This window comes from Salmo salar, chromosome 01 (assembly GCF_965601325.2).
Source record: "Salmo salar chromosome 01, fSalSal1, whole genome shotgun sequence".
In the NCBI taxonomy this organism is placed as follows: Eukaryota; Metazoa; Chordata; class Actinopteri; order Salmoniformes; family Salmonidae; genus Salmo; species Salmo salar.
In genome coordinates, this window is record NC_138291.1 from 48,890,324 (window position 1) to 48,902,737 (window position 12,414).

A 12,414-nucleotide genomic window follows, 5' to 3' on the forward strand; every position below is an offset into this window, starting at 1 on the left:
CAGGCTCCTTATGTGTGACTCCCAATCAGCAACAACGAACTACAGCTGTGCCTGATTGGGAGCCACACACGGCCCAAAACAAAGAAATACAAAAACATAGAAAAATGAACATAGAACGCCCACCCAATGTAACACCCTGGCCTAACCAAAATAAAGAACAAAAACCCCTCTCTATGGCCAGGGCGTTACACCTCTCTACACTGGCTTCCTGTTAAGGTACGAGCTGATTTCAGGGTTTTACTGCTAACCTACAAAGCATTACATGGGCTTGCTCCTACCTATCTTTTCGATTTGGTCCTGCCGTACATACCTACACGTACGCTACGGTCACAAGACGTAGGCCTCCTTACTGTCCCTAGAATTTCTAAGCAAACAGCTGGAGACAGGGCTTTCTCCTATAGAGCTCCATTTTTATGGAATGGTCTGCCTACCCATGTGAGAGACGCAGACTCGGTTTCAACCTTTAAGTCTTTATTGAAGACTCATCTCTTCAGTAGGTCCTATGATTGAGTGTAGTCTGGCCCAGGAGTGTGAAGGTGAACGGAAAGGCACTGGAGCGACGAACCGCCCTTGCTTTCTCTGCCTGACCGGTTCCCCTCTCTCCACTGGGATTCTCTGCCCTATTCTCTAACCCTATTACAGGGGCTGAGTCACTGGCTTACTGATGCTCTTCCATGCCGTCCCTAGGAGGGGTGCGTCACTTGAGTGGGTTGAGTCACTGACATGATCTTCCTTTCCGGGTTGGCGCCCCCCCCCCTTGGGTTGTGCCGTGGTGGAGATCTTTGTGGGCTATACTCGGCCTTGTCTCAGGATGGTAAGTTGGTGGTTGAAGGTATCCCTCTAGTGGTGTGGGGGCTGTGCTTTGGCAAAGTGGGTGGGGTTATATCCTGCCTGTTTGGCCATGTCCGGGGGTATCGTCGGATGGGGCCAGTGTCTCCCAACCCCTCCTGTCTCAGCCTCCAGTATTTATTCTGCAGTACTTTATGTGTCGGGGGGCTAGGGTCAGTCTGTTATATCTGGAGTATTTCTCTTGTCTTATCCAGTGTCCTATGTGAATTTAAGTATGCCGCTCCAGTTTCAACTGTTCTGCCTGCGGCTATGGAACCCTGACCTGTTCACCGGACGTACTACCTGTCCCAGACCTTCTGTTTTCAACTCTCTAGAGACAGCAGGAGCGGTAGAGATACTCTGAATGATCGGCAACAGAGCCCGGGATCAAACCCGAATCTGTAGTGACGCCTTTCGCACTGCGAGTCAGTGCCTTAGACCGCTGAGCCACTCGGGAGGCCACTATAAATAATTATTTTTAACACTCTTGAATCATTATACTCATGTAGGCTAACATGAAAGTGAGATTTTCACGTGGAGATTTCTTACATGTGAATCTGCAAAAAAGGTGTTCACATATGAATGTTTTTCACATGGGAACTTTCAATTCCAAATGTGAAAGGGAGATTTTCACATGTGAACATTTTGAACATGTCAAACCACAAATTTCACATGTAACTGCATTTCAGATATGAGGTGAAAACACGTTTTTCTAAAAATGCAGTAGGTGGAAATTGCTACACCCTTTCCTGGTTGCTAATATTATAATAGTTTGCCTAATATCACTTTAAGTGACAAAACAAGCAAGTATAGTGAAAAGAATCATTGTACCATCTAAACCGCTGTGAAATATATTTTCCAAAACTAAAAATATTGTATTTTCAGCTGTTTGAAACTGTTGTACAAAACCGAAAGTAAAAGACGCAAAAACTAAAAAACGCACAGAAACAACGTACATAGAACAGATCCACTGCTTCTTAGACTTGTTTTCAATAAGAATGACATATCTATAACACACATTTCTATGTGAATTTGGTCAGGTCGCCCAAAAAGTTACACATTGCAGCTTTAATACATGTGAAATTTAAGCTCAACATGTGAAAACAGCATGTTTTTTTGTAAGGGAGAGGATGATGTCATTGAAATACTCTTGCCAATTATACCGGACTCTCTCTCTATCCTCCTCTTTCTCTTCCTCTCTCTCCCTCTCTCTTCTCTTTCTTACCCACATCTCACTTTCTCTAATTTCAGTTCAATTGTCTTTATTCGCATGACAACTTATAAATGCCACATGGGCTTACTAAAACTGCATTACCCTATCATAACTCACAATATAACTTTGTAATGATGCATTGTTCATATTTTGTGGTCATGGATAACTTTTTGGAGTGCCCCTTTTCTTTAGCTGTTTATTTTAAGCTATTATTTTTCCATTTTCACTGTATAATGAATAAATAAAGTGATATTCTATTCTATTCTATTCTATTCTAATTGTATTATTTTTTATTCTATTCTAATACATTATATTATTTTATATTTAAAACTAAGTAGGCTATTTTATAGTTCAAATTCGAAACTTGACACACATCATCCTAATGATAGTTCCCAAATCTAAGTAACCGTATTGTTCCTCCAATAGATGAAAATTGGCTGAAATACATTACAGATCTAGGCCGTATATAAACATAAGGTTTATCGTTCCATGAAAACAAGATATGGCTTTAAGAAATAGGCAGTCACCCCTCCCTCTACAGAAAAAAACGACATCATTCGGTGGAGAAGCCAATGAAAAAGCCGGATCCATAACCGAGAGAATTAGTATGTCTGTTCTTGTAAACTAGCGTGCCATGTAGCCTACATTCGGCTGTGTGCGTGTCTAAATGTGAGCAAGTTCAGTAAAAGTAACCTACATAGTTTGCGCGCTGTTCTTACAATTATTTTTTGCAAAGCAGAGGAGAAAGTCGAAACTACTATCATGTATTAATTTGGGACCTGGGAAACCAGCTACCAGGACTGGCTACGTCGCTACCAAGCTAAATGAACGCACAAGAAGTCGGTTTTAGTTCAAATTCGTCCTAATCCAGCCTGTCACAAATAACGGATTTGGTCGCTATCATGTCAAGATTTTGACCTACACAGAGTTTATCTTCAACCTGATATCGGAGCTGATTCTTAGCTTCAACAGAAGTTGAGCGTGCCACCTTTGTGTATGGTGTGTGCGTTCATGTGTAAATGTGTGCGACTGATGTGCAAACTGCTGTACATTCGCAATGAATGCACTATAGTTGGCGCATGGCTTCACACCAGTGTACATTTAGCAACAAAAATAGTTTGTTGAAACCATAGTTGTAAAATTTCAGGATGTTGAAGACTCTAACCAAGAAGCTAAGAAGACACTCACTCAACGAGATACATCCCTTTCAGTTCAAGGTAAGCATAATAGGTTCACAGTATTGTCGAATTTACCCCTCCCTCCCCCTGCAGTAACATCGTCCCCATGTCGAATTTACTCCCCCCCTCCCCCCACAGTAACATCCCTCCCCACATCCAAAAATATACATTGTAACAGTGTTAAGTGCTATTATAATAGTATCATCTAACTAAAATAAAGAACACAACAACCACCAGTTGTGGGTTGATAGCCAATTGATTGCAGCTACATTTTGACCCTTCTATATTAATTAGTATGCATTATGCAGAGTGTTTTTGTTAGGGCCTGTGGTTTTAGGTGAATGACCTGGTTACTGCGAAAAACTACTGCAACTGCACACACCTGAAACAGCAAATCAGTTATGTGGGCTGTACAGTATTTTTGCGCCTACTTCAAATCGGGCATTTAACGTTCAAAGAATTTTGCTAGACACATACTATGCACACACAGGTGTGTGTGTGTGTGTGTGTGTGTGTGTGTGTGTGTGTGTGTGTGTGTGTGTGTGTGTGTGTGTGTACACAGTTGAAGTCGGAAGTTTACATACACTTTGTTTGGAGTCATTAAAACTCGTTTTTCAACCACTCCACAAATGTCTTGTTAACAAACTATAGTTTTGGAAAGTCTGTTAGGACATCTACTTTGTGCATGACACAAGTCATTTTTCCAACAATTGTTTACAAACATATTATTTCACTGTCTCAAAATTCCAGTGGGTCTGAAGTTTACATACACTAAGTTGACTGTGCCTTTAAACAGCTTGGAAAATTCCAGAAAATGATGTCATTGCTTTAGAAGCTTCTGATAGGCTAATTTACATTATTTGAGTCAATTGGAGGTGTACCTGTGGATGTATTTCAAGGCCTACCTTCAAACTCAGTGCTTCTTTGCTTGACATCATGGGAAAATCAAAACAAATCAGTGAAGACCTCAAAAGAAATTGCAGACCTCCACAAGTCTGGTTCATCCTTGGGAGCAATTTACAAAAGCCTGAAGGTACCACGTTCATCTATACAAACAATAGTACGCAACTATAAACACCATGGGACCACGCAGCTGTCATACCGCTCAGGAAGGAGACGCATTCTGTCTCCTGGAGATGAACGTACATTGGTGTGAAAAGTGCAAATCAATCCCAGAACAACAGCAAAGGACCTTGTGAAGATGCTGGAGGAAACGGCTACAAAAATATCTATATCCACAGTAAAACGAGTCCTATATCAACATAACCTGAACGGCCGCTCAGCAAGGAAGAAGCCACTGCTCCAAAACGGCCATTTAAAAAAAGCCAGACTACGGTTTGCAACTGCACATGGGGACAAAGATTATAGTTTTTGGAGAAATGTCCTCTGGTCTGATGAAACAAAAACAGAACTGTTTGGCCATAATGACCATTGTTATGTTTGGAGGAAAAAGGGGGACGCTTGCAAGCCGAAGAACACCATCCCAACCGTAAAGCACGGGGGTGGCAGCATCATGTTGTGGGGGTGCTTTGCTGCAGGAGGGACTGGTGCACTTCACAAAATAGATGGCTTCATGAGAAGGAAAATGATGTGGATATATTGAAGCAACATCTCAAGACATCAGTCAGGAAGTTAAATGTTGGTCGCAAATGGGTCTTCCAAATGGACAATGACCCCAAGCATACTTCCAAAGTTGTGGCAAAACGGCATAAGGACAACAAAGTCAAGGTATTGGAGTGGCCATCACAGAGCCTTGACCTCAATCCTATAGAACATTTGTGGGCAGATCTGAAAAAGTGTGTGCGAGCAAGGAGGCCTACAAACTTGATTCAGTTACACCAGCTCTGTCAGGAGGAATAGGATAAAATTCACCCAACTTATTGTGGGAAACTTTTGTAAGGCTACCAAAACGTTTGACCCAAGTTAAACAATTTAAAGGCAATGCTACCAAATACTAATTGAGTGTATGTAAACGTCTGACCCACTGGGAATGTGATGAAAGAAATAAAAGCTGAAATAAATCATTCTCTACTATTATTCTGACATTTCACATTCTTAAAATAAAGTGGTGATCCTAACTGACCTAAGAAAGGGACCTTTTACTAGGATTAAATGTCAGGAATTGTGAAACTGAGTTTTTAAATGTATTTGGCTAAGGTGTATGTAAACGTCTGACTTCGAATGTACACACACACACACACACACACACACACACTACCTCAACTGTTGCACACTGTCTCAACTGTTGCACACAAAATAGCTTACATATGTATAAACAATAACACACATTTGACATTTCAGTATAACATCAGTATTACACACACCATCGCCCTACTTCAATGTATTGCACATCTGGTTCTCCTCTGAAAGGGGAATCTGTCTTAGTAACGTGTGTGTGTGTGTATGCCCAGCAGTGTTTCCAACATAAACTGCCCAGAATGCTTTAACACACACATGCACCTGGCCTGCTTAAACTACACGTATGATTTGCCCATCCAAAAGCTGTTCAACTCTGCAGACAGTCTCCTCAGAGTCCAAGAGCTCTAGCAGTGTTTCCCTAGACTAGAGGTTATCTTAGGTGGAGCACTAAGGACTTTGCAGCAATATACAAAGCTGGTGTCACCACAGTCTTCAATAAAAACACTAACCGTTTGTTGGCAGGGGGCTGCATCATCACTTTTAATAAATGTAATATAATGATGGTGATTGAAGTCACCCTCTTTTACACTTGCTTTTCTTCAACCTTCAGTGGCAACCAATTCAAAGTTACACGGCAGTCATTTTTTGGACCATGATAATTTCTTATGTGCTCAGTCCTAGTAGGATTTTAAGTTGAATACGTCTCTATGCTACCTGCAGCATGATCTATTTTATAGCGGGCACAGTTGTTGGTCTGAGTACGCTGAGCCAGAGGCTCGTAAATCAATCATTATTTGTGATTCATTGCGGCCAGCAGTAAAAACAAAAAATAATGATGATTCTCGAGTCAGTAAAAAGTCTTTCAAAAATAACGAATCGTTCGCGAACTGCACTTCACTACCACAGATTTCCCTGCTGTTGCTTTGGTCACGGTGATCTGCCGCTGCTGTGGTGGCTGTTCGGACATTCTTTTCACATGCTTTGCTGGTTCGAAGTAACCTGGTGTTCCAGCACAACGTTGCATGGAGTGCATTACAATTTGCCCCCACTTTCATGTAAAATATTTGGAAATAGTTTTGCACTGTCTTTTTAGCTGTGATTTTTGTTGGTAATTGAGATTCCTGTTCATTGTTCCATCTGTAATAAACTGATGGTTGATGACTGACATTAACACGCTGACGGGGGAAGAAAGTTTGACGTGTGGTTTGATTGGGAAGTTTGAGGTAAGTGGTCGAAATTGCGAAACCTCATTTGTTTGGACCCATTTAATGCAGTAAATTGCAGTGATTGGTCAAAATTGTGAGCTCTCGCATAATATGCATGGATTGGTTGATTTTTTTTGCATTGAACTATGTATGCTATCGTGGAATCCTGGAGAGACTGTTTAATGTAGGGTGTAGAGGGACTTTATATTGTGAAAGGATCACTCGCCTCAACCATTGTATAGCAACCAGGTTTCAGATCAATTCAGAATTGAATTGAGATTCCTGAATTTGAATTTGAGGCAATTTGAATTGAAGTAGTTAACAGGATACAGACTTGCAATTTGAATGAAAGGAAATATAATTTAATTCAGTGAAATTGAATGAAAATAAATGCCTCTTGTATTCTATGTTAGATGTTGTACATAAAACAACAAACATGTTATAAACATGCATATAAAATATTGTTGAAACAATGGATTTTCAGGACAAACACTTAAATTATCAAGGAAAACAAAACATGTATGCAAATATTCTAAGTTATTATATTTTATCAATCACTTACATTTTGTTCAATATGGGGAAATACTACAATTTTCAGAATGTATTAATTTAACCTCTCTGGGCTAGGCGGGACGAATTCTTCCCACCTACGCAACAGCCAGTGTAATCCAGTGGCGCGATTTTCAAATACCTTAAAAATCCTATTACTTCAATTTCTGAAACATATGACTATTTTACAGCTATTTAAAGACAAGACTCTCGTTAATCTAACCACACTGTCCGATTTTCAAAAAGGCTTTACAACGAAAGCAAAACATTAGATTGTCAGCAGAGTACCCAGCCAGAAATAATCAGACACCCATTTTTCAAGCTAGCATATAATGTCACAAAAACCCAGAAGACAGCTAAATGCAGCACTAACCTTTGATCTTCATCAGATGACAACCCTAGGACATTATGTTATACAATACATGCATGTTTTGTTCAATCAAGTACATATTTATATCAAAAACCAGCTTTTTACATTAGCATGTGACGTTCAGAACTAGCATACCCCCCCGCAAACTTCCGGGGAATTTACTAACAATTTACTAAATTACTCACGATAAACGTTCACAAAAAGCAGAACAATTATTTTAAGAATTATAGATACAGAACTCCTCTATGCACTCGATATGTCCGATTTTAAAATAGCTTTTTGGTGAAAGCACATTTTGCAATATTCTAAGTACATAGCCCAGCCATCACGGGCTAGCTATTTAGACACCCGGCAAGTTTAGCCTTCACCAAAATCAGATTTACTATAACAAAAATGTTATTACCTTTGTCTTTGTCAGAATGCACTCCCAGAACTTCTACTTCAATAACAAATGTTGGTTTGGTCCCAAATAATCCATTGTTATATCAAAATAGCGGCGTTTTGTTTGTGCGTTCCAGACACTATCCGAAATGGTAAATCAGGGTTACGAGCATGGCACAACTCGTGACAAAAAAATTCTAAATATTCCATTACCGTACTTCGAGGCATGTCAACCGCTGTTTAAAATCAATTTTTATGCCATTTTTCTCATAAAAAAGAGATAATATTCCGACCGGGAATCTGCTTTTCGGTAAACAGAGGAAAAAACAGAAAGACGGGGGCGGCCAGTGCACGCGCCTAAGCCCACTGTCCCTTGATCGGCCACTTGAGAAAGGTGATAATGTGTTTCAGCCTGGGGCTGGAATGACGACATTCAGGTTTTTCCCGTGCTCTGAGAGCCTATTGGAGCCGTGGGAAGTGTCACGTTACCGCAGAGATCCTAAGTTTTGGAAAGAGATGTCAAAGAAAGCCAATAAATGGTCAGACAGGCCACTTCCTGTAAAGGAATCTCTCAGGTTTTTACCTGCCATTTGAGTTCTGTTATACTCACAGACACCATTCAAACAGTTTTAGAAACTTTGGAGTGTTTTCTATCCAAAGCCAATAATTATATGCATATTCTAGTTACTGGGCAGGAGTAGTAACCAGATTAAATCGGGTACGTTTTTTTATCCAGCCGTGTCAATACTGCTAGTTCTGAACGTCACATGCTAATGTAAAAAGCTGTTTTTTGATATAAATATGAACTTGATTGAACAAAACATGCATTTATTGTATAACATAATGTCCTAGGTGTGTCATCTGATGAAGATCATCAAAGGTTAGTGCTGCATTTAGCTGTCTTCTGGGTTTTTGTGACATATGCTAGCTTGAAAAATGGGTGTCTGATTATTTCTGGCTTGGTACTCTGCTGACATAATCTAATGTTTTGCTTTCGCTGTAAAGCCTTTTTGAAATCGGACAGTGTGGTTAGATAAAGGAGAGTCTTGTCTTTAAAATGCTGTGAAATAGTCATATGTTTGAAAAATTGAAGTTTTTGTATTTTTGAGGAATTTGTAATTCGCGCCACGCCTATCATTGGATATTGGAGCAGGTGTTCCGCTAGCGGAACGTCTAGATGTAAGAGGTTAACCCTCACAAGGCAGACGGCATCCCTAGCCGTATCCTCAGAGTATGCGCAGACCAGCTGGCTGGTGTGTTTACGGACATATTCAATCAATCCCTATCCTAGTCTGCTGTTCCCACATGCTTCAAGAGGGCCACCATTGTTCCTGTTCTCAAGAAAGCTAAGGTAACTGAGCTAAACGACTATCGCCCGTAGCACTCACTTCCGTCATCATGAAATGCTTTGAGAGACTAGTCAAGCATCATATCACCTCCACCCTACCTGACACCCTAGACCCACTCCAATTTGCTTACCGCCCCAATAGGTCCACAGATGACGCAATCACACTGCCCTAACCCATCTGGACAAGTGGAATACCTATGTAAGAATGCTGTTCATAGACTACAGCTCAGCATTTAACACCATAGTACCCTCCAAACTCATCATAAAGCTTGAGACCCTGGGTCTCGACCCCACCCTGTGCAACTGGATCCTGGACTTTCTGACGGGCCGCCCCCAGGTGGTGAAGGTAGGAAACAACATCTCCACCCCGCTGATCCTCAACACTGGGGCCCAACAAAGGTGCGTTCTCAGCCCTCTCCTGTACTCCCTGTTCACCCATGACTGGGTGGCCATGCACGCCTCCAACTCAATCATCAAGTTTGCAGACACTACAGTGGTAGGCTTGATTACCAACAACGACGAGACAGCCTACAGGGAGGAGGTGAGGGCCCTCGGAGTGTGGTGTCAGGAAAATAACCTCACACTCAACGTCAACAAAACAAAGGAGATGATTGTGGACTTCAGGAAACAGCAGAGGGAGCACCACCCTATCCACATCGATGGGACAGTAGTGGAGAAGGTGGGAAGCGTCAAGTTCCTCGGCGTACACATCACTGACAATCTGAAATGGTCCACCCACACAGACAGTGTGGTGAAGGCACAACAGCGCCTCTTCAACCTCAGGAGGCTGAAGAAATTTTGTCTTGTCACCAAAAACAATCACACATTTTTACAGATGCACAATCAAGAGCATCCTGTCGGGCTGTATCACCACCTGGTACGGCAACTGCTCCGCCCACAACCGTAAGGCTCACCAGAGGGTAGTGAGTTCTGCATAACGCATCACCGGGTGCAAACTACCTGCCCTCCAGGACACCTACACCACCCGATGTTACAGGACGGCCAAAATGATCATCAAGGACAACAACCACCCGAGCCACTGCCTGTTCACCCCGCTATCATCCAGAAGGCGAGGTCAGTACAGGTGCATCAAAGCGGGGACCGAGAGACTGAAAAACAGCTTCTATCTCAAGGCCATCAGACTGTTAAACAGCCATCACTAACATTGAGTGGCTGCTGCCAACATACTGACTCAAATCTCTAGCAACTTTAATTATAAAAAATTTGATGTAATAAATGTGTCACTTTAAACAATGCCACTTTATATAATGTTTACATACCCTACATTACTCATCTTATTTGTATATACTGTACTCTATACCATCTACTATATCTTGCCTATGCTGTTCGGCCATCGCTCATCCATATATTTAATGTACATATTCTTATTCATTCTTTTATCCTGTTAGTGCTAGGGGGCAGTATTGGCACGGCAGGATAAAAAACGTACCCGGTTTAAATCTGGTTACTACTCCTGCCCAGTAACTAGAATATGCATATAATTATTGGCTTTGGATAGAAAACACTCCAAAGTTTCTAAAACTGTTTGAATGGTGTCTGTGAGTATAACAGAAATCAAATGGCAGGTCAAAACCTGAGAAGATTCTGTACAGGAAGTGGCCTGTCTGACAATTTCTTCCCCTTCTTGATTATCTCTATCCATTACAAAGGATCTCTGCTGTTACGTGACACTTCCTACGGCTCACATGGGCTCTCAGAAGGCGGCAAAAAGCTGAATTGTGGCTTTGCAGGCTCTGGCTGAAACAAAGTAGCACGTTTGGGTAGTGGCTGGTTACAGTACTGTGAGACTCAGGCTCGTGCCCGCGTCGACCGAAAGCTTTGTTTTCTTTCCTCTGTTTACCTAAAAGGAGATTCCGGGTCGGAATATTATCGCTTTTTTACGAGAAAAATGGCATAAAAATGGATTTTAAACAGCGGTTGACATGCTTCGAAGTACGGTAATGGAATATTTAGAATTTTTTTTGTCACGAATTGCGCCATGCTCGCGACCCTGATTTACCATTTCGGATAGTGTCTGGAACGCACGAACAAAACGCCGCTATTCGGATATAACGATGGATTATTTTGGACCAAACCAACATTTTGTTATTGAGGTAGCAGTCCTGGGAGTGCATTCTGGCGAAGACAACAAAGGTAATCAAACTTTTGTAATAGTAAATCGGAGTTTGGTCAGGGCTAAACTTGGTCGGTGTCTAAATGGCTAGCCGTGATGGCTGGGCTATCTACTGAGAATATTGCAAAATGTGCTTTCACCGAAAAGCTATTTTAAAATCGGACACCTCGATTGCACAAAGGAGTTCTGTATCTATAATTCTTAAAATAATTATGTTTTTTGTGAACGTTTATCGTGAGTAATTTAGTAAATTCACCGGAGGTTTGCGGGGGGTATGCTAGTTCTGAACGTCACATGCTAATGTGAAAAGCTGGTTTTTGATATAAATATGAACTTGATTGAACAAAACATGCATGTATTGTATAACATAATGTCCTAGGGTTGTCATCTGATGAAGATCATCAAAGGTTAGTGCTACATTTAGCTGTGGTTTGGGTTTATGTGACATTATATGCTAGCTTGAAAAATGGGTGTCTGATTATTTCTGGCTGGGTACTCTGCTGACATAATCTAATGTTTTGCTTTCGTTGTAAAGCCTTTTTGAAATCGGACAGTGTGGTTAGATTAACGAGAGTCTTGTCTTTAAAATGGTGTAAAATAGTCATATTGTTTGAGAAATTGAAGTAATAGCATTTCTAAGGTATTTGAATAACGCGCCACAGGATTCCACTGGCTGTTACGTAGGTGGGACGATTTGGTGCCACCTACCCTAGAGAGGTTAATATTTCCGTTAATTTGCATATTTCCATTAATTCCCACGGAAAGTTTCCACCTCTAAATATTCCCCAAAATGTGCAGCACTAGATTTGAAGGCAAGTGTGCTGTGTGCCACATAAGGCAAGGTGTTGCTGTATCTAATATCCTAATGGTCCCCTGCTCACACAGTAAGCAAATCAGTTCAGCTCCATTGCACAGCATATGCACATCTCAAGAGTTAGTTTCTCTCTTGTGCAGAATCTCATCAGAAATACAGACACACAGTTCCCTCAACTGTTGAATACATACATGCATGAACTATATCATATTTTATGTTTAACATGCATTTGCAAAATTAATCTTTCACACGCAT

The 12,414-nt window shown here is 41.1% G+C and overlaps 1 protein-coding gene across 2 annotated transcripts in view; it reads left to right on the forward strand.

Annotated features, from left to right (window-relative positions):
- Nucleotides 1-2,613: 2,613 nt before the first annotated feature.
- Nucleotides 2,614-12,414, forward strand: part of LOC106602886 (uncharacterized) — a 35,543-nt gene continuing 25,742 nt past the window's right edge. Inside the window, exon 1 of one of the 2 annotated variants that reach the window (XM_014195870.3) lies at nucleotides 2,614-3,258. In XM_014195870.3, coding sequence (XP_014051345.1) covers nucleotides 3,190-3,258 — 69 coding nt within the window. In that variant the 5' untranslated portion in view covers nucleotides 2,614-3,189. The remainder of the gene's footprint in view (nucleotides 3,259-12,414) is intronic. The other variant, XM_014195862.3, reaches the window with a different exon arrangement.